Genomic DNA, 22,389 nt, shown 5'->3' with positions numbered 1-22,389 from the left:
ATTCGTCTCTCCTTTCTTTTATTCGCGGATCTCACGATGGGCATCTCAAAATTAGCAAGTGCGCTTTAATTTCAAATTTCGACTTCTCGATCATACAGCGACGGGATGTTACCGATATTATAAATTTCGGACGATCGGGAGGTAGAAATATCGATTTCTATCTTCGCGACGATGAACCCACGGTTAGTTTCACATGCGCTCTTTAAACGTCTATGTGATACGATTCTAAAACGTTGCATACGCGTTTAAAGCACATGTATAAGACGAACACGTGCTACCTGGAAATTTACCTCAAACAATGATTGGTCTTGGACGTGGTGCGCAAGTAGTAGCCTCGGATAGTCGGGAATCAATACTCGTCTACTTTGGAACTTCATAAAAGCCGATTACTACCACCACTGCTACGTCGGGTGTACTTTCGCATAAATAAATTGCGTCAAGCGCCCATCTCGAAGCGAAGATCTTATAAATACGTTCTGCAATCGTGTTTCAGACTTATTCGAGCTGCGAGCTGCTGCTGCGCCCGTTCCTCATCCTCGTTACCGGCGAATCGATCGATCGTTGTCACGTTTGCTATAACGTTATAACGCGCGGCATTGCAATAAAAAGGTGCACGCGCGCGGTATGGAAGAGTTGTGTTGCCGCGCGTAATCCCACGGGCCGTACATCATCGTCCGGCGTCGGCCGACCGGAATGTTGACCGAGGTTTAGGCTCGCCGACTACTTCAGTTTATGCAAATGCGAATCCGTTTCGTCGAGATCCCGAATCCATTTGCTTGACCCTTTCAACGTTAAATTAGAATGCGGCCAACGCGCCACGCTATGTGCCGATTCAGGCGGGGCAATTTCAGGCACTTTAGAGCTGTGCCGGCCGGCGGAACGCGAGATGGAGGAGAATTAAAAGTTTAATAATGTCTTAGTTCAAATCAACCTCCTTATCGACTAATCCGCGACCCCGACACTTTCTTCCGGAGATGCACACCCCCGGAATGCACTCGGTACGGCCAAGTAAAATTTGTTTGCGATGCGACGCTCGATCGATCACGGAGCTCGACTTCGCTTTTTCGAAAACTGGACAGTCTCTCCCTGGGAAATTCGACGGAGCTACCGCAGCAAGAAATCGCCCACACTGTCGGCCACGAAGTAACCGACAAAGTAGGTTCAAAATTGCAGGAAGATGTAAGCTGCGGGGCATATGGGAGGTAAGATTGCGTGATCCGCGCTTCCGTACGGCTATTATCCAGGTATCGATCCAAGATTCTTTCCGACGTATTAATAGCCCGTTGAGAGAACATTAGTATTAATATTGATGGGATACGAGCAGAGATGTCGTACGCAAGGTGACGTCACCTTGTTAATCGGGTCAAGTGATGTAAGAAATCTTTGATTTTTTCCGCTCGTCACTCACGGGAATGCGGGTCGCGCGAGTCTTCTTGAAAGAATCTCTTTTTTTGGTCTGGCTCACCGATGAGCCGTACACTTGAAGAAAGTCTAAATTTGCCGAGATTGGTGGTGCGGTTTAGCACTCGATCGATCTGCGTCTCTCCCGTGCTATATTCCAACGGATATATTCCAACATGCGCGAGTCTCATTTTTATTTTTAGAATAGAATATTATTAGTCCCTCTCTTTCATTTGAAGAGATTGTCCAATTTAATATTGGTAATTTGTCCATTACGAGAGAGAGAGAGAGAGAGAGAGAGAGAGATGAGAGATCATGCATATTGAAGCTTGTTGAAAGCTTGAATTGAACACGTGAATCGTGCGCTCGCATCCGTGCACACGACGCGCGATGTGTCACACGTACACACCGATGACCAAAAATGTAAAAGATAAAAAGCTTAAAGGATAATCTCATGCTCAGTTAGTCTCTTGAATATGCACCTACGACGTAAATTCAACGAGTACTTTGTGCGCACAGCGCATATAGCGATATGCATATTGTGACGCGCGTTAATGGTGTCGATGCACCCGCATTCACAAAGAGATTTCGCATGATACGACTCGCTGATTCTTTTCGTTCTTCCGTATAATAAGCAGTCTAATTTGTGCCGTTAACTACGTAAGCGAGCAAGCGTATCTCAAATATTACAGAGAAATTCTTGACTATGATAAATTTCAGATTCGTCTCCTTTTTACAACGTAACATGCGACAAAATCGTGTAAATTTACGACGTACCAATATTTGCGAAAATTTATAATTAATAATATCCGACCGACGTAGCTGTACCAGCAGCGAGCGTAATGAATATTCCTGATAAATATTATTGCCGGTGGCCAATTAAAAATTCAGAGTTAATTCCCATTATTTAAAATCATAATTAAACAGATCCAGCGCACTTTTTATCTTGGTAAATTCTGATATTTGATAAGTCTTCCCCTTCATTCAAATTAATCGCGCGCAATCGTTATCCAAATCTCTTAAAGGCTACGTTGAATTTAGGTCAAGACTCATCGTTGTCCTTTACCGAATACTTGAAAAATGTATCGTTAAATTATCAATATAATTTTGCGACGTTACAATGGGAGATCGATCTGAGATGGATTAAATAAAATTAAACAAGGACAAGACATAATACAAGGTAGAGCTGTTTTCTTTTATACATATTTGAAAAATCTTACAGATTATTATTACATCTTATAGGTATAAGTAGACAATATATGTTTCATAATATATATATCACGCGCCTAACTGCATGCTTTCATTAACAGTTTCATTCATAATATTTTCAAAATCAATGGAAGACCTTTTTTCTATTTGATTGCACATTTGTAAGAGCTTTTCACTTGTTCCGACCTGTATTCTTTGATTAATAGGGATGTAATCATCTATACCACCGAATTCATCATAAGAATCATCTGATTTTTCTTCCGCGTCCTCGACGTGGACATGCTTTTCTATATTTGACGTCGAAGCTTCCGATTGATCAATTTTGGCATCTCTCTCTATAGATTGACTCGTGGATTCTACAGGGCGACAGTTTTTAGTATTAAATTCAAAAGTTCGTTTACTACATATATTTTCTATTATATCTGTTACGATCGAATCATTATCATCATTTTCACTCATGAAATCATCAGGTGATAGTTCATCAAACATCCTGCCAAGCGTGTTATTCAACCTCGAATGTATTGTTTCCATTTGTAATACTCTGTCAAATTGTGGTCCACGTTTGATATGTTTCGTATTCACGACCGTATTTTCAGGCGTATCCTTTATTTTTAATTCGTTTACTTTAATCATAGTAGTTTTTTTCTTCGATCTTTTTGGTGTAATTGCCATTTCCTCAAAGGACTCTTCCAACGACGCAAGACGATTTCCAGAAATAAATTCATCGATCTTCCTGTTATTTTTGCTTTCTATGACTTTCTTCCTAGTTTTCTTTTGACACAATTTTGCAACATCTTTCTCTCCAGCGTTATTCTCTGTTATCATGTCTGTTACAACTTTCTTTTTTCGAGAATTCACAGTTCGCTTCTTCGCTTTTGCGTTTCTAATATTTTCAAATGTTTCCACTAGTTGCGGGTAACACTTTAAAACTAAATCCTGCGGTTCAATGCTTGTCAGCAAATTGTCATCTGCATCGTCATCACTATTGTCATCACCGTCATCCTTCCGTATTTGCTCCTTACAATTTTTTAACATTTCTATTACACTGTGCTCTTTTTTCCAAATAATTTCATAACTGGCTATAGATCTGATATTGCGTATCTTTTTTATTTCATCGGGAATAAATAAGTCTGGCATAGATAAATGTTCGTTACGTGTCAAATTTGGTAGATGTAAAAGTTGCCATCTAGTTGTTAACGTGAATATTTTCTCAAATGCATATTGTGGATCCCAGCATAAATACTTTTCCATAAAATCCTAATGTGACACGAGATCATATGCATTTATACATATGCTAGATTATTATATAACTAATATATTATATCTATAACAACGTGATGTATATATATATATAACGACTTACAATAAACTCACTGACTTGAGGCTGCCTCCATTCTATATCCAATTTAGTTGGAACTGCATCCCTTCGGATAAGAAATTCCTCCATTAATTCCTGCTTTGGGAAAGTCTCATCACGGAGTGCTTTCTTTCTTAACGATATCTCGTTCAAGATCACTGCTCTCTTCTCTCTAGGTAGACGAAAGATTGTAAGGTATTATCTCCGAAAAATTATATAGTATATTACCCTTGTAGGAAAAATAATATTAACTTACTTGTAATTACCACTACACTTCCTGATGGTACCGCAATCAGCACATCCGGATTTTGTGTGCTTTTGCAACTTTCCTTTATGGCCACACGATGTACATAGATCCGAATTTAATAAATTAGATTCTACCTTGTCCAATTTTGTATCAGTTCTCCAGTCTTGAATCCTAAAAGGACAAGGGAAATTATTTACTTGGAGCGACGATAAATGCACGGTATTTTTTGGAATACACTTAATATTGAAACCTTTGTAAGACATCATCATCTTCTACAGTCTTGAAAAATTTTAAAGCAGCCTCTTTCCCAACGCCAATTATTCCCTCATCATAGTCACAGCCGCACAATAAAGCCAATGCTATCATTTTATTTCGTCCTATGTTCAGTGTCTTTTCTATCTTGTCCATACAGTAGACGTCTACAGAACCACCTGTAGCTCCGCGATTTCCTTGGTTACTTGTGCAGAAGTTTCTATATACTATCCTTGCCCCGTATAAAAAACAATCACTGTCTTGGCTTATACATCCATCTACAAGCTAAAAATATATTTTTTGCATTAGAGATAAAATAGTAGAATTAAAGTAATCAATACTTCTGTGGTTGAGCAATGGAATTTATGGTTGAATTTAAGAGAAATTTTCAAATTTCTTAATATTTATAAGTTATGTAACTAAAAGTTTTTCTCTTCCAATATATAGAACTTACCCCATCCTCATTTAAATAAGCACACATAGCTTCTGCCTCTCCATGACTCTGTATACAAGTAATGCCCATGTATCTCAACATTACTTTACATTCGTTTAGAACTCGATTAAACTGTGATCTTCCTCCTTTCTTAGTTGTCTTTCTTTCGCGAAACCCATGGCGAATGTCATTTCTTCGTGCAATGGTTTTGTGCTTTAGGTCAGGTGCTTTTCCCTCTAGTACAAACACAGGAGATATCCCTTGCATTAAAAGGAATGATGTACGAAAGTATAGATTCCTAAAATAATATAAATTGCACAAATTACATCTGTCAACCGCAATAAATATATATATATTGAGTAGAGAAATTGTATATTTATATATGTTAGCCATTATTCCATTAAAATTGATTAATTTTTAGACCCATAAATACACATGTACATATGGTTTAAATAATACGACATAAAATATCTAAGAAAGGAAAATCAAATTGACCTGAGATACATCTTCGGTTGTACAACATTGTCAACGATCGTTTGACTGTCAACAACCCATCCGCTTAAATCGATCGCGATGGTTTTACCTTGCAACTCGTACAATGGTTTTCTTTCGCACAGAGGCGATAAAATGTTCCAAAGATCTTTTACACCCATTTCAAAACATGATGTTTGTATTTTGAATCGAACTCATCAATATCTCGTTAAAGATCAAAGTCCACCTAATCTATCGTAAAACCTGCGACACATGCTTGTTTTTGTGTTGGATTACTTGCGTGCTAGAAATACTGCGTTTTGATTGGTGCATTTCTAGAAACTCAGCGGCAATCCAATAGGTATTAACACACCGTGTGCCGCGAACTTTAGAACGCAACCCAAGTGTACAGTAAAAATTATTCGTTTTGATAGTGTGAGTCCGACTTGGCTCGATGTGAAATTCTTCATATTGGAGAACGATATTTGAATAAAAGAAAAATAATTATAGAAATTATTTACTTAGGCGGAAACTTTGTAGCCATATCGTTCGTTATTAGGAGACTGGACGACGAAAGATAGACCGTCGTTTAATAAATGTTAATAGTAGGAAAATACCCGTTGACAGAAGGTCGAAAGACATTCCTCTGGATTAGTTGCACTTGTATTGGCCTCTATATGGCTTACAGATATTGGAAAAAACGTAAAGTCAAGATAATCGACGAAAGTTTTATCGAAATATTTAAGGTTAGGAATGGTGTGTCAATTTGAAATTGTTTCGAAAACTTAAGTCGATATTTATAGTTTTTATATTTAAATCGTGTTAAATTCATCCTTGGATGCTTCGTAGCCAATGAATCAGTCGATTTAGCATCTGAAGATGAACGTGAAATGATCTTAAATATAAGATTCGATTATAAATATCATGAATTTGTTATAATAATTCCTTCACAATTCTCTCTTTCTCTATATATATATATATAAATTGTACTTTTTATTTTAGCTTATAAATAAACCTGAAAAGAAAGTGCTTTTAATAGGATTGAAAGGTGCTGGAAAGACTCTATTAATGAATCAAATAAATGTTTTATGTGACGAAAATTTCAGTTACACTGTACCACCACAGCCTACTGAAGGTTCTATTGCTACCAGATTAAAATATAACAAACATTCCTATACTATATGGGAAAGTGTGTATTTGTTATACCTTTTAATAATTATTAGCATAGCTTCTTTCTCTCTTTTTTCAATCTCTTTTAATTGATAATTGAAAATATTAAATTATACAATTATATTTATAGTGGAAATAATATGTAATTATTTGTTATTAGTTCGTGACAACCAAATGTCGCGTGAGATAGTGAAATATTGGATGATGTTCTTAAATGATGTTGATCTCATAGTATTTGTGGTAGATTCTGATACACATAAGTTATCCGCCACAGCCTCATTACTTAAAGAATTGACAACTGAACCACAATTAAATAACAAAACAATGTTAATAGTTGCTAACAAACAGGTAATCATATTTCACAGAAAACTTTGTATTTTAATATTCCACGACATATTGAGAATTGTACAATAGTACTTTTTTCTGATTTTCAGGATTGTCCTGATGCCTTAGCACCAGAAAATATTAAGCAACTTTTTGATTTCATAGATTTTTCACCCAAGAATAAGGTAGAGTTGATTGGGTGTCAAACTGAACCATTGCCTTGTCTAATGATAGGCGAGACTAAATATAAGTGGTACCATAGTTCTGTAGCTCTGGTTATGGAAAAGATGTCTTCTATGGCTATATCTTGAATTAATGAGATTTCAAAAAGAAAGCATTTCGTTAGAAGAAACACAGAGCTTCTAGAATAAAAGTAATTATAATTATTATTTTATCAAGTAGTTGAATTTAAACAGTATAGAAAACAATAAGAGATATTCATCGAATCAGCTTCCATGTACATGAAAACTGTCTTAAATATAAATAGTAATTGAATCAATACAAGACATTACTTTCTATACTACTATCTTAACTGCTATCTTGAATACTATCTATACTACTATCTTGAATATATTTATTGTACTGTTCTGGAATTCCCTTAAACACTTTGATCTTAGCACGTATTTGTTTCCAGGTTAATTGATAATAATTTTTCTTATCTCTTGACATTGCCTGTATGAAGAAAAAAGATGATATAAATAATTAGTTACATAGGAATGAAACAATAACATTATCTAGAAAGAATATTTACCTTGTAATTTTCACCGTATTTTTTTATTAAATAACTAAGAAACTGTGCTTGTCCTTCTGGTAGGCGCAAAAGACGCTCTCGAGGTGCTTTTGCTTCAGCTTGCAATGCTTCTGCCACGTAATTTTTAGCTGGAGTCACGTCCATAGCTTCATCTTTATGATCTGACGAGCTCTCACCCGCATCTTTCCTCTTGGCATCCTCTAATATTTCCCGCTTTGTATTAGGAATTGTTATCACTTCGTTCGCATCGTATGCCAAGCCCATTTCTTTCAAATTGGTACGTGTAGACCATGTGACTTTCCATGCTTTCTTTATCTGTTCGCTGATAACATTAATAGATTAAAACATTGCCGATCTATCTGCACGAGGCATGCATTTGAGGTTAAGAACACTTACCATGGAATAGTGGGCAATTTCCGTAACTTATTTCGCAGCCTTTTTCGATTTATATTTACACGAAACTTCTTCTTACGTTTTAACTTTCTGACACCTGCCATTTTGTTTGTTGTTTATAGTTTACTATGCATGTGTCTATCTACAACAACAAATCGACACACGTGAGCGAGCTGCTCGCGTAGTGATATTACGCAACAGTAGCGACTCGTAGCGGAGATTTCGGAACTACACTTTGAAACGAGCCGACCTGGTAAAAATGTTCTTACGATCCATGGACGTGGCGTCATCTAGCGGTGTTCGAGAAACCTTGTTATGGTTTAAGTCTCGTTTAAGCAGCGTCAAGGGTGACGTGATTCGAGTCAACGTTTGCATTGGAATCTTAGACTGAAAAAAAGGAAGTAAGTAGTGCCATACAGCGAGAATCTGTAAAGATCCATCTTTAAAGAGATTCTACTGGATATTAACTTCTGAGCCGCGCCAGAATTGCATCCCCTCCATGATCACGTGATCGCAAGTATGTTCCTGGACTCGGTACTAATTTTTCTATTTAGTTGCGAGATAGATTGTTTGATCAAAATAGATTAAGAATACAGAAATTTCGACTGTGATCCTTTTTCAATTTACTCACCGACGAAATATGTTAACTAACTCGGGGCCAGACATTCGCGGTGCGAATAAATGCCCATGCATCTGTTTACATTAACCACGTGTAATTTGACACAGTAGAAAGGATCAATGTTCGATCCATTAACGCTTATTCGCGTCTAAAATTGTTGTGACCTTAACACGGAAGTATCAAGGTTGATTTGGCGAGAAATCCAAGTTTTTCGATCTTAGGTATAAGTCAATAAGAAATTGGATCACGTATTGGCGATTTCGTCATCGCGGCCGTTCGCGAAGTTACAGAAAAAGAAACCGGTCGTCCGTGAAAGCGAGCGATTGTGTTCGACCAAATTTCCGTGACACCTGTGTGAAGTTGATCGGTGCGTTTCGACTACCCATTGTATGCAAATTCTTTCCGATTCGAACTGGAAATTCGACAGCGCGCAGTTGTCGAACAATAAGGGCAATCCGACGCGTTAATTGTTGCGCCGTATCTTTTGTGCCCGGTCGTGTCCTGCGTACGTGAGCTCCTGGCCGCGTGGTTTTAATTAACATTGCGCTCGCCTACGTGGAAAAGAAACGTGCGTAAATACGCGTAGATCTTGCCAAATCGAACGTTTCGAAACTTATCGAGGGTATCCTCGCGAAGTCCACACTCGAACTTTTTCCAAGAAAACGTTATTGCCGCGCGGAAGATTTGCAAGCGACCCGCCTTTCTAAAAGTTGCGGACTTTGAAACACACGTGAGAGCAAAGGCAACGAGGAATCGAGAGGATGATCTTTACTTCGGGACTTCAATCGGATCGATTGCTTTCCTCGGGGTAACTTTGAAAGCTCGTAGACACCCTTTATCGTCGCTTGTATAATTTCGGTTTATTCCTTCACACCTAATATACACTTAAAACTCCTAGCTTTATTGCTAAAACCGAAATATTCGCGCCGGGTACAAAAGTATACATGTATTTCAAAGTACGTTGCGTAACTTACGATTCGCTCAAGTGTTCGTGCTTACGGAGGGCGGAGTGTGTGAGCGCGCGTATGTATGTGTCTGTGTAGAGCGCGGTATATAAATATAAATATCGCTATAAATATATTATATACACAGCTACGTTGCGAACGAAGGAAACGGTGCGTGTGCCGGGGAAGATATGGTAACGTCGTGGAGAGTTCGAGGGAGAGAAGACCGAAACACGAGAGACACCTGTTACTAAGGAACGGTCGTCGTGGCAGACACGAGGGGACGTTCGTTTACCAGGCGTAGCTGGTGCCGAAGCCACTGAAGGTGGCGTGCACCACCGGGGCGGCGGTCTCGTACGAGTACGGAGCGGCGTAGGTCTTGGCGACTACCGGGGCGGCATGAGCGGCGTACGTGAGGGCGGCCGGTGCTGCGATCGCGGTCTTAGCTAAGACCGGGGCGACGGGCGCGGCGTAAGCGGCTTTCGCGACCAGAGGGGCGGCCGGCGCGGCGTAGGTGGTGTAGGCGGCCTTGGTCACCAGCGGGGCGGCCGCGTAGGTCTTGGCTACGATCGGGCTGCTGTAACTGTACGGCGCGGCGTACGCGGTCTTGGCGATCACCGGCGCGGCGTATCCGTAAGCGGGGGACGCGTAAGCGGTTTTGGCGAGGACCGGCGCGGCGTATCCGTAAGCGGACGGCGCGTAAGCGGACGACGCGTAAGCGGTCTTGGCGAGCACCGGCGCGGCGTAAGCCGCTTTGGCGAGGACGGGCTGGGCGAGGTACGCGCTCTTGGCCAAGGTCGGCGCGGCGTAACCGATCGCGTGCTGCTCCAGCAGGGCGTCGTTGCTCACGTGGCTGTTGCTCACGCGGACCGACGAGTGCGCGGAGTCCTCGGCCCGGCTGTACGTCGACACCACGTTCTGGCCGGCGTAACCCTTCTGCGTGGACTCCTGGCTGTAGCCGATGCTGTTGTGGTCGGCGGACAGCGTGCCGATGTCGTAAGCCGCCGGCCCGCCGGCGCTTGCCACCGCCACGAAGGCTGCGAGTACTATGAACTGGAAAAGCAACGGGGAGGGTGTCGTCAATGTCTGGAATCAGCTCGCAGAGATCTCGCGGACCGAGCGAACTTTCCACTATCGTTGATAGCGAGTCGGATGAATTACGGATGGTAACAGGAGACGCGTCCGAGAGGTCATCCTGGGTGTGCTCGAGGCTTCTCGAGACACTCCCCAGGATATCCCGTTCGAGATGATTCTTCGAGGTCTCGCGCTATTTTGGAAACAAGACGCGTGTGCGGACCGACGACTGGAGAAACGTTGAGTTTCGATTACCCCGAGTATCAATTTATGTTTTCACGTTTGAGAACTTCCGTTGTGGCTTCTCGATATATTCGAAGGTGTGTCCTAGCGCGTTACTTTAGCACGCAGCGTAATGAGATATACGAGATCGTTTAACAGCTCGTCGATACACGGCCTCTTCTTACCTTGAATGCCATTTCGTTCGTCTGAAGTGGAACAACTACTGAGTTCTGCCAGTTTGGCGGCCGTCGGCCACTATTTATACGCGGGTGAGGTTGTCCGGGGGTTCGATCGAATTTTGGGCACTACCTCCACCGAGTTCGAAGTGATTGGGCATGGTCAACCGAGAGAGGGATATGTGTATGGGACTTCTTTGTGGGAAATCATTAAGAAAGGAGCATACGAGAGTGCAAAGGAGAGGTGAGATAGTCGCTCGAGGAGGGAGCGGGAAGGGGGAACGCGAGTGAATTCCGGGCGTGGCGTGGCCACGAAATTAAGATCGCGCATCTGGGTATCGGAGCGATTTCTTAGAAAACGTCGCCCGTGTCTGAGGGTGCGACACTTATAATTACTTTTCGCTTTCGTTTCGCCCCCGGCGATCCCCGATTGCCCAACGTGTGAGTCAACAGCTGTCAATAGGTGACAAATGCAACTGTAACGATTTTAGAGCTGGGTATACGTATTCCTCCGTCACAATGACGAGTGACATTCGTCGTGATAATTGACGTGTGAGATTTAATTACGATCAGCTTGAAAATTGACTCGACAGGGAGAGAGAGAGAGAGAGAGAGAGAGATGGGGAGAAAAAGATTAGGCGATACAGTTGTCGCGCGCAATTCTGCAAGTTTCCTTTTATGTACGCAATATGGAGATACATTGATACAAACTCACCATGGTATTTTGTAGAACTTGCCAAGGACACACTTTCTCCAAATTCTCGCGCTGACATAAGCTGTGTCATATGTGTAACAGCGGCGATACGTAACGCTTGCGTACACGTAGGTGCTCTCGTTACGTTATTAGTTACAAAACTTGGACTTGTACGCCTATATATGGCGCATCGCAACTCCTAAAAATTTTCATAAATAATTTCACATAGGTACACAATCTCTCCTTAAAACGCGCGCGAAACCGTATTAGCGGATATATCGGGGAGCGAATTAAACGATGATAAACGAGTTGATAACAAGTGATAATGATGACGGATAGTCGTGATATCAACCTCAAAGGTTCATTTGCGGATCGTACAGATTACGTTTAATGAGATTTTAACGCGACATCAGAGTTAATTCGTTAAATCGAGATATAATACTTTAATATCGGCGATCATTGCGTTGCAGTCATCGCACTGGGCTTTGTAATTACTCTAATTGCGCTCGCACAATTCGTACGTCGCGTCGCAAGAATCGCCAAATATTTCGCAAACATTAACTGTCCCAATTCCAATTTATACGTTCGATTTGAAACTGGAATCGAGTAATTTGAAGGATAAATTTTCTCAATCTTGGTGGTGGATCAAAGTGAAAGAGAGAGAGAGAGAGAGAGAGGGAGAGTTCAGCTTGAGGGAACGTTCCGACGATTGCGCACGATCCAATTAACTACAAGCAGCCGCGAAAACGATTAGAATTCATGGAACGCGCATTCACCGAAAGACATAAACGCGATCCTTTGTCATAAAAGTTGGTCACCACTGCGCTTTTAGGTGCTGATGCTAGGTCACGGACGGGCGTACCCTTCACGCAAGCCGTTGAATTTTTTCCTTTGTAAAAGTACGTCTGATGCGGGGTACCGGTTACGTACGCACGCATGTCCGTCCGTCTTTTCCGTCCGTGACCCAATATCACCCTAAACCCTTTATTTCGCGATCGACGAACGCGATGCCGGCGGTCTACCTTCGCAATTTTTACAAACGCTCCAAATATCACCGCACAAGTCAGCTTGATATCCCGACTGTATTATACATATTCTACGAATCTGACGCCGGTGGTCAAGTATTTCCTAAAAGTACGACATTAATGCTACGTAAAAATGAGCATGAATAAAATTGTCAATATTACGCAGAAAATTCATCATTGTTTAACAAATAATCATGCCTTCGTAAATCTCTGCTTGTTTCTCTTTATCTGTATTTGTTTCATACAAAATATATTGATCCAAACAGCGGTATAGTGATCCATACGAATTTATAATTAATATTATGTATCAGAGATTATAAATAATTTATTATTATGAATATCGGTTTTCAAGTTCTGCCCGAGGATTCAATAATGATAACGTACAGTGATTTATTAATAAATCTTGACTAATTTTTCAACAGATTAACCTTGGAATAAAATAACGATAAGTACGATGAATTAAACGATTGAAGTTAAATGACATAATTTTCTAAAAAAATAAACGGCCTTCCTACTTCTGCATATTGAGTAATTTAACTCAAACTATGTCATCATTTCTATATTTAAAGTATAAAGTTTCTATTAAACGTGAAAATCATTATTAATATAATTTTATGATATATGCGAAAAGTATTATTTTACCCTCTCTCTCTAAAAGAATCTCAGTGAAAAAAGAAAACAAAAAAGAAAGCCGACGAGGATGGGATTCGAACCCACGCGTGCAGAGCACATTGGATTAGCAGTCCAACGCCTTAACCACTCGGCCACCTCGTCACGTGTAAAGGTATGTTCGAAATATTTGTGATATGGCTCTCACCCGGTTTTTCGTGTTCAGAATCGTTCGTCCTTGACTTTATGTGATTGCATACAATTTACGAAAAATTGTTCCAGTTCGACTTTACAACGTGTATTAGCAGTGCCAGTCTGTGCGACGTAGTGCGCGCGTTATGAGTGTCGGCACGCAACAAGCAGTTGAAAGCTACCGACTGATATATGATGTGCTTCACGTATAAAATTAAAACAGTTCCGAAACAAAAAGGTTCGGTCGCTTTTCTAATATATTTTTTTAATTGTGACTAAACCATTCGACGAAATAAATTTGTCAACATCAACTCGATTTTATCGATCTCCGCAAATGTTCCTTATCTGTCGATGCATCTGCGAATACGTGCGGTGAATTTAGAGGGGAACGTTTTTTCAATTTTATCATACGCAACACGTATTGTAAAATCTGCCAACTGTTAGTTACTGCATGGAGTTTATGGTTAACTACAGTGGGTAAAAAACATGTTCGCTCGATCTATCAGAATATATTGCTCGCGCTGTTGACACATGTAATCAGAGTTTATCGTAACATATTTCTACGTTATATAAAATCCCCTCTCTCTCTAAAAGAATCTCAAATATTTCTCTATCCACTGTATTTCGTTCATCGGATCCATTGTTATATATGTTAACACGAACACATTCTATCGGATTAAGCGTACGTCAATGTTTCTGATGATGATTATGACATACTGATAATAAACTGATAGTAAATGATCAGTCTGTGCACGGTACGTCGTGCGACGGATTTCGAGAAAGTTGCGGTGCGCGGAAAAGCACATAGTTCATACAATTCTGAAGGTTTAACGATTTTTCACGTGGGAACGTAACGTGAATAGAGATAAGAGCGTGGAAATCAATTTCGTTGTATCTACAGCAGATATCGCGTGTAGTAATCGTAATCACTACTGTTCGGTAACAACCTCCATCCCATATACGTGTTCTCCGCTCTATATGTATTTTCTACTACAGGCTTATTTATAATGATGTGTGTGATGTAACATAAAATTGTACGTATCGTGTGTGCTAAGAATTGTCACGTGACACATGACTGTACGGTCGTTCTCTTTCTTGTTGCATTCTCCTTTCAGTCTTTAACATAATTCGAGAACATTTGTGTCAACTACTCTCGTGACCCTTACACCGACGATAAGCTGGCACGATATCAGCAGAGCTAGTATCGGTGCATACCGTAACAGATCTCCGAGTTTGATACAGAGTTTCGTTAGAATGGCTGAAACGCTGGAGTTCACGTCGGTGTACGACGATGCCACTGCGAAATTTCTCGAGAGCGAATTCGCGAGGCTCGAAGGTAAGCGATAAATTTCAGAGGAGCATATTGTCCGTTGTACGATTTAGTCGAATCGATTCTAATTTCTCAATCATCGTCTTTGCGCTCGCGACGCGAGTCATTTGCATGACGCATGGTAGAAATCGAAAGCTACCGCCGATTCTGAGTCATCCTGTACGAACATTCGCGTTTAATAGAACGTAAATGGATGTGATATTAAGCAAAGACAAAAGAAAAGGGATAAATTTCGTTCGCTCACTCGCACTTTTATTTCAGGCGAGTGCTACGTGGATCATGCGGGCGCAACTCTGTATTCGGACACGCAGGTCAGGAACGTAGGAGCCGACCTGCATCGCTGTCTCTACGCTAATCCGCACTCCGTCGGTATTCCCAGTTCATCGACGCGGGATATCATCGAGCGTACGAGAGATCGGTGAGAGAGAGAAATTATAACTAAAAAATAAATGAACGAACACATGCACGGAGAGAATAAATTTTGTTGCAACAATAAATGTTTGTCAATATAGTAATGAAAAACTGTGTTTATACAGCAAAAAATTTGTTTGGACAGCAGAAAGATTTGTTAAGAATATTAATTGCTATTTGCTGGATATATGGACAATCAATACTCTTAACAAATCTTTCTGTTGTGCAAACGAATCTTTTGCTGTCTAAAGCAATTTTTTTTGCTGTCTCCATATCGACAAACATTTGATGTTTTAGTAAAATTGCTTTTCTCCGATGTGCCGATAAGAGCGCATTCTAAGCATTCTAAGCGGATCTAATTGATTTATTATATTATATTAATGATATATGATTATTGCCACTTTTCAGAATCCTGAGTCACTTCAATACTACTCTCGACGAGTACAGCGTTATCTTTACTTCGGGCGCTACGGCGAGCCTGAAGACGATCGCCGAGACGTTCTCGTTCGAGGCGCACGGAAGTAACGAAACCGGGCGGCGTGCGGGAAATTTCGTTTACGTCCAGGACAATCATACGTCGGTCCTCGGGATGCGAGATGTAGTCGCTGCCAGAGGTGCCGAGGTCATCTGCCTCGGTCACGATCGGGCGTTTCAAGTTTTCGAGCGGCACGCGACTTCTCGCGATCCCGACGACAAGGAGAGGCGGAAGAGCGGCAATTCGCTTTTCGTGTACTCCGCGCAATGCAATTTTTCCGGGTTGAAGTACCCTCTCGAATGGATCAAGGACGTGCACGCGGGAGCGTTATCCACCGTGGTCGGTGAATCGCCGACCGGCTGGTACGTTCTACTCGACGCCGCCGGTTTCGCGCCGACGAATCATTTGGATCTGTCCGCCTGCAAGCCCGACTTCGTCTGTCTGTCTTTTTACAAAATGTTCGGCTACCCCACCGGCATCGGCGCGCTGCTGGTTAAGAACTCCAGCTCGGACGTTCTGGAAAAGGTTTACTACGGCGGCGGCGCTGTGGACGTCGCTCTCGGTTCTGAAATGTTTCATCGAAAACGTCAAGTGTTACATCAAAGGTGAATAGGGAAAGACCACACGACTTCGTCGATTGTTAGTCAGAGGATTACCTAAAACCTCCTTGCTTTGCAGATTCGAAGACGGGACTGTGCCGTTCCTCTCGATCGCGTCGCTGCGATACGGCTTCGACATACTGTCGAAACTCACCATGGACAAGATATCGAGGCACGTTTTCTCTCTCGCCAAAGTCCTGCATCGTTCCTTGTTAACGTTGCATCATCGTAACGGCAAACCGGTTGCGAAATTGTACGCGGACAGCAATTACGAGGACCGTAACTCGCAGGGGGGTATCGTTACGTTTAATCTCATCCGGTCCAACGGCGAATACGTGGGTTACATGGAAGTCGTGAACATGGCGGCGCTATTCAAAATACACCTCAGGACTGGCTGCTTTTGCAATCCCGGCGCGTGCCAGAGACATTTGTCCCTCGCGACCGGGACGATCCTTCAGAACTATGAGGCGGGATATGTGTGCGGCGGCACCGTGGATTTGGTGAACGGAAGACCGACCGGAGCGGTGAGAGTCTCCTTCGGCTACATGTCCACGATTACAGACGTCGAGACGGTTCTGCTCATGATCGCGAAGTGTTTCGTGGACGGGCCGAGCGTCAGGAAATTACCCGCATGGTGGGAAGATCACAGAACGAGAGCCTCTAAGAAGTACCGAGGGAGACATTTTTACAACTCCAACATCTTAGATCGTGCCATTCCGCCTATCACAGATAAGAATAAAGTGAACAATAACATGCGAAACAATCTCCGCGATAAAAGCGAAAATCTCAACGGTACTGTGGGTTTTGTAAATTCTGACAATACGACTGCACGAACGAACAAATGCACTTTGCAGCGATTGTTTATTTACCCGGTGAAATCGTGCGGCGCGTACGAGATTACGGACTCGTGGAGTCTAAATTCAAAAGGTCTGGAATACGACAGAGAGTGGATGATAGTAACATCCTCTGGAATTTGTCTAACTCAAAAGCACCAGACAAATCTGTGTTTGCTGAAGCCTGTTATTTTTAGAGAGCGGAATATCATGGAGCTCTCGTATCCAGGTATACTATCGATTTCACGAGTTTGGTGCTCTTCAATGTAAATTAGCGCGTTAGTTTTAGTGTAAACCACAATAAATTGTCTTAGGAATGCCAACAATTCGAATACCTTTGGAAATTACTTATAAAGAGTCAATGGACCGTTCTGTGTACCGAAGCAGAGTGTGCGAGAGCAGAGTAGAAGGTATAGATTGTGGACCGGAAGTTTCGGAGTGGTTAAGTTTGGCGTTGGGCAAACCAAACCTTAGATTAATTCGACAAAGCCATGGGAGGCAAAAGAAAGGTACAGTCAATACTCAGGAAATACGAAAGCATCAGACTGAATTTCGAGGTAAAAATCATACGTGTGTGTTTTTTTTGTAGGATCAGACAAGGAATTATCATTTTCTAGTCAAGCGCAATATTTGGCAGTAAATGAAGCGAGCGTCTCATGGCTCATTGATAAGGTATCTGATGATGTAGATTTTAAGAGAGATACTGCCGTGCATCGATTCCGCGGAAATATTATTGTAAAAGGTTGCAACGCCTTTGAAGAAATGCAATGGCAATACATTCGTATAGGGAATAACAATTTCAAGGTAAAAATTTTTATATTCCCCGTAGTTATTGATATGTCATATTGGAATATATTATGCACGTGGTTACAGGTAAATGGTCCTTGCACAAGATGTCAAATGATATGCATAGATCAAACAACCGGAAGGAAGACCATTGAGCCATTAAGAACATTAGCGAAAGAATTCCATGGAAAGTTAAAATTTGGGATTTACCTGACCCGATTGGGGAATGCGCAAAATCTACTTAAAATCGGCGATGATATTTACTATTCTTGAATATACAATTGAACATTATGTACAACTTCTGAACAACTTATGGTTCTATAAACCATACACACATTAAGTCACTATAAGCTGATTATGGAGAAATCTCATATTTTAAAATATGTATTTACTGCCTAAGCAAAGTAACGTCAGACAATATCTTAATAACATATTAACGACGTCTCTATCGTCAATAAGACGTTATTAAAATGTCATCGACGCCATCTTGGTGCTTGGATGTGTAAATAATTATTTAACTGTACCTGATTTTTAATAAAACTGTTTTATAATAATACACATTCTAAATGATGTTTGTTAATTTTCCTCACTGGTTCACCTGCTGATACGTCTTTGATCATATTCACAGTTGCAACTGTGTCAGGAAAGGTTAGTGTCTCAAGTTTTGAATATACAAGTTCATCATTGACTCGTACCTCAAAAGATGCTAAAAAATAAAATTAATCGTGAAAATCCTAACTTGTTCTAATTATTTAGCCACATTTATATGCCATGTCTATTTACTTGCCTCGTCTTCCTGCTCTACCATTGACAATGGCATTACTGACATTATTTTTTATTTCTTTTGTCAGTTGTAAAAAATGTCTTTTATATCCACATGAACCACTGTAAAATATCATAACAATTTTTTACTTTAAATATTTATACAAATAAATCGTGAAATATACTTTTCTACATACACAATCTATACAATTTTAATCTAAGTTAATTCTAATAAAAAAATAGTCTAGATTGACAGAGCTTGTTAGGCCATCCTATTTACTTACCAATATTCGATATCAACATTTACATCCATTATTTTTTCTGTTATTGTTTACTTTGTCGTATTCGCTATATTATACTTCAAATTAAATTGATGGTACATGTGTATATATAATTTAAAGAATACACCTGCTCAAGCTGGTCTGATTAAAAGTCATATCTTGTTAGAGCACAATGTAACCTCTTCACTCACAAAAAGAGCTGTAAATAATGTAATTACAATTTAATATAGACACGCGTTATATTTTTGGCATGTCATACTATCTCAGCGTTATTAAAAATAGAATTTGACGTTATAAATATATAATGGCCGGTAAATATGAAAACGACAAAGCTTTTTTTACCAAGAAGTCCGGCACATATAAAGGTTACGTACAGTTACGTGTTATCGCCACGAGGCTGCGCTTGCCTGTAGAATCGCTCGCTTCGTTATAACGAGAGTTAACAAACATCTCTTTTGAGAGATTGTAACACAAACCACCGTATAAAAAGCATACGACCGTATACCGACATTGCAACTAAATTATGTATACGTGGAAACTGTTCGGTCATGTTCTCAAACGATTCGATACCAGTTGCAGTCATAATGGTGGCAGGTTAACATATTTCGTTAAGCACCGGGATATTACTTACGGCAAATTCGGTGTTTACCGCGACGAAATAAACCTGTGGTTTCGGGAGCAGCGCAAGCAAGTCACCCAAGCCTGTAGGAAGCAATTTGAGTTTATAACGGCACAGAGAATCAGGAGACATGTGCAAGTATTTTACCTTTATACGAGGATATGGGACGAGGTGGCATTGAGAGAGTTCATGAGGTCATGGAAATCGAGAATCACCAGAAATTTCCTATTCAGCACAATTGCCGTAACTATGTACAATTGGGATCGTGAGAGGATCGGTGACGAGGAAATTAATAAGTACTTGTCACTATGCATTTACCTGCGATAGTAAATATATATGTAATATTCTCAGGATAACATCGTCAATATTTCATCTTATAGATATATTCATGAAATTGAAGGGATTCACAGGTTACGAGAATGTACAGTGATATGCGCGAAATGCCATTTGCGGATTGTCGTTGATGTTATACAGTCCAATGTAAAATATTGTAAATGCAATGGAGTTCAGTCTACCGCTTCTAATCAAAATTGTACGTTTGCTTTCATATTAACTACTACAACCTTGCATCTTCTATTTCTCTATATATTCTATATGCATTCTTACTATATCTAATTTATGTCATTAATGTACGAAATACAGCGGATGGTTGGCAGCCTTATATCGAACGTCAGGATATGTTAATATGGAGGCGGCAGGAGCCTGGAGGATTATATGCATACAAAGTATATGGCTCGTTCTCTGACGTCACTGCCGAAGACTTCTTACAAGTACAAATAGATGTCGATTATAGATTGGAATGGGATTCTACCGCTAAGGAATTAGAGATCATTGAAACTGATCCGCAGTCAAAATCATGTATCGATCAAAGTAACGATGTTATTCATTGGGAGATGCTCTGGCCTGTAAGTAGTTAGACATGTCTTGACACTAAATATGAATTTTTCATTTAATAATTAAGTAATTTATATTTCGTAGAGATTATTTTCAAATAGAGATTATGTGTTTCAACGACGGTGGATTGTAAATAGGGAAACTGGAATCATAATTATTGTCAGCAGAGTAACGGAACATCCTGATGTACCAATCATACGTGGTACTTATAGGTACATAAAAGCAGTCAGCTATATATATATCTGTGTATTTTGAGAAACAATACGGAGATGTATCGTTTTGTGAAATATCAAAAAGTTGGTCAATTTTTCCTTTTTTAGTATCATATCTTGTTAGAAAATATTTTAATTTTTGATATCTATATATTTTCGAAGATTTACGCAAAGAACACCTAATGCAAAATCTGCTTATTACACAGCTTTAGATCTTAGATTAATATCTATATATCTGAGAACACAAAAATAAAAAAGATCACATTATATCAAAAAAGAATCTCGGGTTCTTCAATCAATGAATCATTTGAGATCTATGTATATTCAGGGTCAAGTCGTATTGGTCGCACATGGTGATAAGACCTTATACAGAATTCAACAAGCCAGGCATCGAATTCGGACTCACATACTTTGACGATCCTGGTGTATCCGTGCCGACACCTGTTACCTCATGGGTAGCACTGAGAGGTATATTCTCTTATAATCATAAAGTAAACATTTTGACAAAGAAGGTTCATTGCGATTCATCGACGCCTTTTGTACTTTTGTAATCTCTCGTGAAATATCTTTTAATATATTGTAATTGTGACTTAATAATTGCGGTAATTGTGTTGTGATATATTTGTTTCAGGTTTACCTGACTTCTTGATACGTATGCGGAATGCCTCGAAGAATTACCAGAAATACAAATTGATCAAACGAGGCAAGGCTACATTTGACAATAGTCATCCGTTGTCTGAAGAACAAGTTAAATCAGACTCTGCTACTAGCAGTACTACTGAATTAAATATAATACACAATATACAGCAGGAGAGTGACGTAGCAGAGAATGGAAATAGGGACACTGCTACTAATTCCTCAACCAAAAAACAAGGTTTACTAGATTATTTTTACCTCACGAAATTATTTGCATGACACAAATATTTCACAATTGATTTAAGAGAGTAACTTTTGACTAGTAGATAATTTAACGTGACCTCATACGGGGAGAGTAATATAATCCGATCTCTGCTACCGGAAGTGTAAAAACGTGTAGAACACAGATGAACGCGTCGACGATGATATTGCGGAATAACTGAACTGCTTCATTAATGTATTGGGTAAATGATACATGCTTTCACAGACAGCAAGATGAAATCGTGGTCATAAAAAGTCTCGCACTTTTCTTCCAAATACCAGTTCTTATCTTTTATGAAAATGGGAGACACACAAGTACACTATCAATCGAAAAATATACTAAGCGCGTAGAAAGACTGATTAGTTTTATCATCCATTTTAATACGTTTGAAGATGTGTATCATGCATTGTACACAGTAATAAACAACAATGTAACCTGTGTTAAATCATGAAAACAAATTTAAAGCTGGCTTGATTTGATAATATAATAATTGATGAACTTGAGGTATAAATAGATTTATATGTGGCAAAATGCGAGAGATAGAGAAGATAATTGTATTTCGAATATTATAACACAAATATGATAGATTTATAATATAACATATTAATATTATATACGTTAGAGAACATGTGTGTATAGTATGTGCGTTATACAAAATGTGTATATATATATATATATACATATATATGACACAGAAGGGGATATATATATGTATACATATATGTA

General features: G+C 39.9%; 7 protein-coding genes and 1 non-coding gene across 17 annotated transcripts; 3 read left to right on the top strand and 5 right to left on the bottom strand.

Annotated features, from left to right (window-relative positions):
• Window positions 1-2,575: 2,575 nt before the first annotated feature.
• On the bottom strand, window positions 2,576-5,657 carry LOC106752059 (flap endonuclease GEN). Of its 3 annotated transcripts, none has more exons than XM_014633457.1 (6): window positions 5,395-5,657; window positions 4,921-5,197; window positions 4,465-4,751; window positions 4,224-4,385; window positions 3,974-4,139; window positions 2,576-3,867 (listed from the first exon to the last, which is right to left on the bottom strand). In XM_014633457.1, exons 1-6 carry the CDS (start codon window positions 5,550-5,552, stop codon window positions 2,680-2,682), a joined length of 2,238 nt encoding a protein of 745 aa, XP_014488943.1. In that variant the 5' UTR covers window positions 5,553-5,657; the 3' UTR covers window positions 2,576-2,679. The 3 variants fall into 3 exon arrangements, with proteins under 3 accessions (XP_014488943.1, XP_014488944.1, XP_014488945.1); XM_014633458.1 differs by having other exon boundaries at window positions 5,483-5,570; XM_014633459.1 differs by having other exon boundaries at window positions 4,921-5,135; window positions 5,395-5,519.
• A 99-nt stretch (window positions 5,658-5,756) lies between these two features.
• LOC106752061 (ADP-ribosylation factor-like) lies at window positions 5,757-7,186 on the top strand. Of its 2 annotated transcripts, none has more exons than XM_014633462.1 (4): window positions 5,757-6,116; window positions 6,373-6,505; window positions 6,701-6,888; window positions 6,975-7,186. In XM_014633462.1, exons 1-4 carry the CDS (start codon window positions 5,967-5,969, stop codon window positions 7,173-7,175), a joined length of 672 nt encoding a protein of 223 aa, XP_014488948.1. In that variant the 5' UTR covers window positions 5,757-5,966; the 3' UTR covers window positions 7,176-7,186. The 2 variants fall into 2 exon arrangements, with proteins under 2 accessions (XP_014488948.1, XP_014488947.1); XM_014633461.1 differs by having other exon boundaries at window positions 6,373-6,559.
• Window positions 7,187-7,371: 185 nt separating this feature from the next.
• Window positions 7,372-8,235, bottom strand: LOC106752062 (nucleolar protein 16). The gene is made up of 3 exons (XM_014633463.1): window positions 8,012-8,235; window positions 7,616-7,937; window positions 7,372-7,536 (listed from the first exon to the last, which is right to left on the bottom strand). The coding sequence occupies exons 1-3, from the start codon at window positions 8,110-8,112 to the stop codon at window positions 7,393-7,395; spliced, it is 567 nt and encodes a 188-aa protein (XP_014488949.1). The 5' UTR covers window positions 8,113-8,235; the 3' UTR covers window positions 7,372-7,392.
• Window positions 8,236-9,338: 1,103 nt separating this feature from the next.
• LOC106752060 lies at window positions 9,339-11,541 on the bottom strand. The gene is made up of 2 exons (XM_014633460.1): window positions 11,053-11,541; window positions 9,339-10,624 (listed from the first exon to the last, which is right to left on the bottom strand). Exons 1-2 carry the CDS (start codon window positions 11,062-11,064, stop codon window positions 9,863-9,865), a joined length of 774 nt encoding a protein of 257 aa, XP_014488946.1. The 5' UTR covers window positions 11,065-11,541; the 3' UTR covers window positions 9,339-9,862.
• Window positions 11,542-13,248: 1,707 nt separating this feature from the next.
• LOC106752064 (molybdenum cofactor sulfurase 3) lies at window positions 13,249-18,291 on the top strand. Of its 3 annotated transcripts, none has more exons than XM_014633466.1 (8): window positions 13,249-13,801; window positions 14,679-14,899; window positions 15,155-15,311; window positions 15,713-16,384; window positions 16,458-17,440; window positions 17,526-17,720; window positions 17,801-18,015; window positions 18,085-18,291. In XM_014633466.1, the coding sequence occupies exons 2-8, from the start codon at window positions 14,818-14,820 to the stop codon at window positions 18,268-18,270; spliced, it is 2,490 nt and encodes an 829-aa protein (XP_014488952.1). In that variant the 5' UTR covers window positions 13,249-13,801; window positions 14,679-14,817; the 3' UTR covers window positions 18,271-18,291. The 3 variants fall into 3 exon arrangements, with proteins under 3 accessions (XP_014488952.1, XP_014488950.1, XP_014488951.1); XM_014633464.1 differs by having other exon boundaries at window positions 14,560-14,899; XM_014633465.1 differs by having other exon boundaries at window positions 13,249-14,597.
• Trnas-gcu lies at window positions 13,455-13,536 on the bottom strand. Its single transcript has one exon. It is a non-coding gene; the product is annotated as a tRNA-Ser (tRNA).
• Window positions 17,019-19,758, bottom strand: LOC106752067 (migration and invasion enhancer 1). 4 transcript variants are annotated; one of them, XM_014633472.1, is made up of 4 exons: window positions 19,044-19,404; window positions 18,785-18,882; window positions 18,522-18,703; window positions 17,019-17,098 (listed from the first exon to the last, which is right to left on the bottom strand). In XM_014633472.1, the coding sequence occupies exons 1-3, from the start codon at window positions 19,070-19,072 to the stop codon at window positions 18,543-18,545; spliced, it is 288 nt and encodes a 95-aa protein (XP_014488958.1). In that variant the 5' UTR covers window positions 19,073-19,404; the 3' UTR covers window positions 17,019-17,098; window positions 18,522-18,542. The 4 variants fall into 4 exon arrangements, with proteins under 4 accessions (XP_014488958.1, XP_014488959.1, XP_014488957.1 ...); XM_014633473.1 differs by lacking the exon at window positions 17,019-17,098 and adding an exon at window positions 19,672-19,758 and having other exon boundaries at window positions 19,044-19,239; XM_014633471.1 differs by lacking the exon at window positions 17,019-17,098 and adding an exon at window positions 19,415-19,506 and having other exon boundaries at window positions 19,044-19,239.
• On the top strand, window positions 19,540-22,357 carry LOC106752065 (stAR-related lipid transfer protein 7, mitochondrial-like). Of its 2 annotated transcripts, XM_014633469.1 has the most exons (7): window positions 19,540-19,955; window positions 20,040-20,191; window positions 20,302-20,564; window positions 20,638-20,765; window positions 21,094-21,233; window positions 21,397-21,639; window positions 21,728-22,357. In XM_014633469.1, exons 1-7 carry the CDS (start codon window positions 19,564-19,566, stop codon window positions 21,739-21,741), a joined length of 1,332 nt encoding a protein of 443 aa, XP_014488955.1. In that variant the 5' UTR covers window positions 19,540-19,563; the 3' UTR covers window positions 21,742-22,357. The 2 variants fall into 2 exon arrangements, with proteins under 2 accessions (XP_014488955.1, XP_014488953.1); XM_014633467.1 differs by having other exon boundaries at window positions 21,397-22,357.
• The last annotated feature ends 32 nt before the right edge of the window (window positions 22,358-22,389 follow it).

The sequence above is a fragment of the Dinoponera quadriceps genome, unplaced genomic scaffold, assembly GCF_001313825.1.
Source record: "Dinoponera quadriceps isolate SergipeBrazil2010 unplaced genomic scaffold, ASM131382v1 scaffold424, whole genome shotgun sequence".
NCBI lineage: Eukaryota > Metazoa > Arthropoda > Insecta > Hymenoptera > Formicidae > Dinoponera > Dinoponera quadriceps.
This window is presented reverse-complemented; position numbering and strand designations above follow the sequence as displayed.

Excerpts from the sequence above, each read along its gene's own strand:
- LOC106752067 (XM_014633473.1), bottom strand. The coding sequence starts at position 19,072 with ATGGATGTAAATGTTGATATCGAATATTG. Across the intron at positions 18,883-19,043 it reads AATGTTGATATCGAATATTG|TGGTTCATGTGGATATAAAA; the intron begins GTAAGTAAATAG and ends GATATTTTACAG. Across the intron at positions 18,704-18,784 it reads TGGTAGAGCAGGAAGACGAG|CATCTTTTGAGGTACGAGTC; the intron begins GCAAGTAAATAG and ends TTTATTTTTTAG.
- LOC106752065 (XM_014633467.1), top strand. The coding sequence starts at position 19,564 with ATGTATACGTGGAAACTGTTCGGTCATGTTCTCAAACGATTCGATACC. Across the intron at positions 20,766-21,093 it reads ATCATACGTGGTACTTATAG|GGTCAAGTCGTATTGGTCGC; the intron begins GTACATAAAAGC and ends ATGTATATTCAG. Across the intron at positions 21,234-21,396 it reads CTCATGGGTAGCACTGAGAG|GTTTACCTGACTTCTTGATA; the intron begins GTATATTCTCTT and ends TATTTGTTTCAG.
- LOC106752061 (XM_014633461.1), top strand. The coding sequence starts at position 5,967 with ATGTTAATAGTAGGAAAATACCCGTTGACAGAAGGTCGAAAGACATTC. Across the intron at positions 6,117-6,372 it reads GTTTTATCGAAATATTTAAG|CTTATAAATAAACCTGAAAA; the intron begins GTTAGGAATGGT and ends TTTTTATTTTAG. Across the intron at positions 6,889-6,974 it reads TAATAGTTGCTAACAAACAG|GATTGTCCTGATGCCTTAGC; the intron begins GTAATCATATTT and ends TCTGATTTTCAG.
- LOC106752062 (XM_014633463.1), bottom strand. The coding sequence starts at position 8,112 with ATGGCAGGTGTCAGAAAGTTAAAACGTAAGAAGAAGTTTCGTGTAAAT. Across the intron at positions 7,938-8,011 it reads AAATTGCCCACTATTCCATG|CGAACAGATAAAGAAAGCAT; the intron begins GTAAGTGTTCTT and ends TAATGTTATCAG. Across the intron at positions 7,537-7,615 it reads AATACGGTGAAAATTACAAG|GCAATGTCAAGAGATAAGAA; the intron begins GTAAATATTCTT and ends TTCTTCATACAG.
- LOC106752064 (XM_014633466.1), top strand. The coding sequence starts at position 14,818 with ATGGCTGAAACGCTGGAGTTCACGTCGGTGTACGACGATGCCACTGCG. Across the intron at positions 17,441-17,525 it reads CATGGAGCTCTCGTATCCAG|GAATGCCAACAATTCGAATA; the intron begins GTATACTATCGA and ends AAATTGTCTTAG. Across the intron at positions 18,016-18,084 it reads TAGGGAATAACAATTTCAAG|GTAAATGGTCCTTGCACAAG; the intron begins GTAAAAATTTTT and ends ACGTGGTTACAG.
- LOC106752059 (XM_014633457.1), bottom strand. The coding sequence starts at position 5,552 with ATGGGTGTAAAAGATCTTTGGAACATTTTATCGCCTCTGTGCGAAAGA. Across the intron at positions 4,752-4,920 it reads CTTATTTAAATGAGGATGGG|CTTGTAGATGGATGTATAAG; the intron begins GTAAGTTCTATA and ends ATATATTTTTAG. Across the intron at positions 3,868-3,973 it reads CTCAAGTCAGTGAGTTTATT|GATTTTATGGAAAAGTATTT; the intron begins GTAAGTCGTTAT and ends GTGTCACATTAG.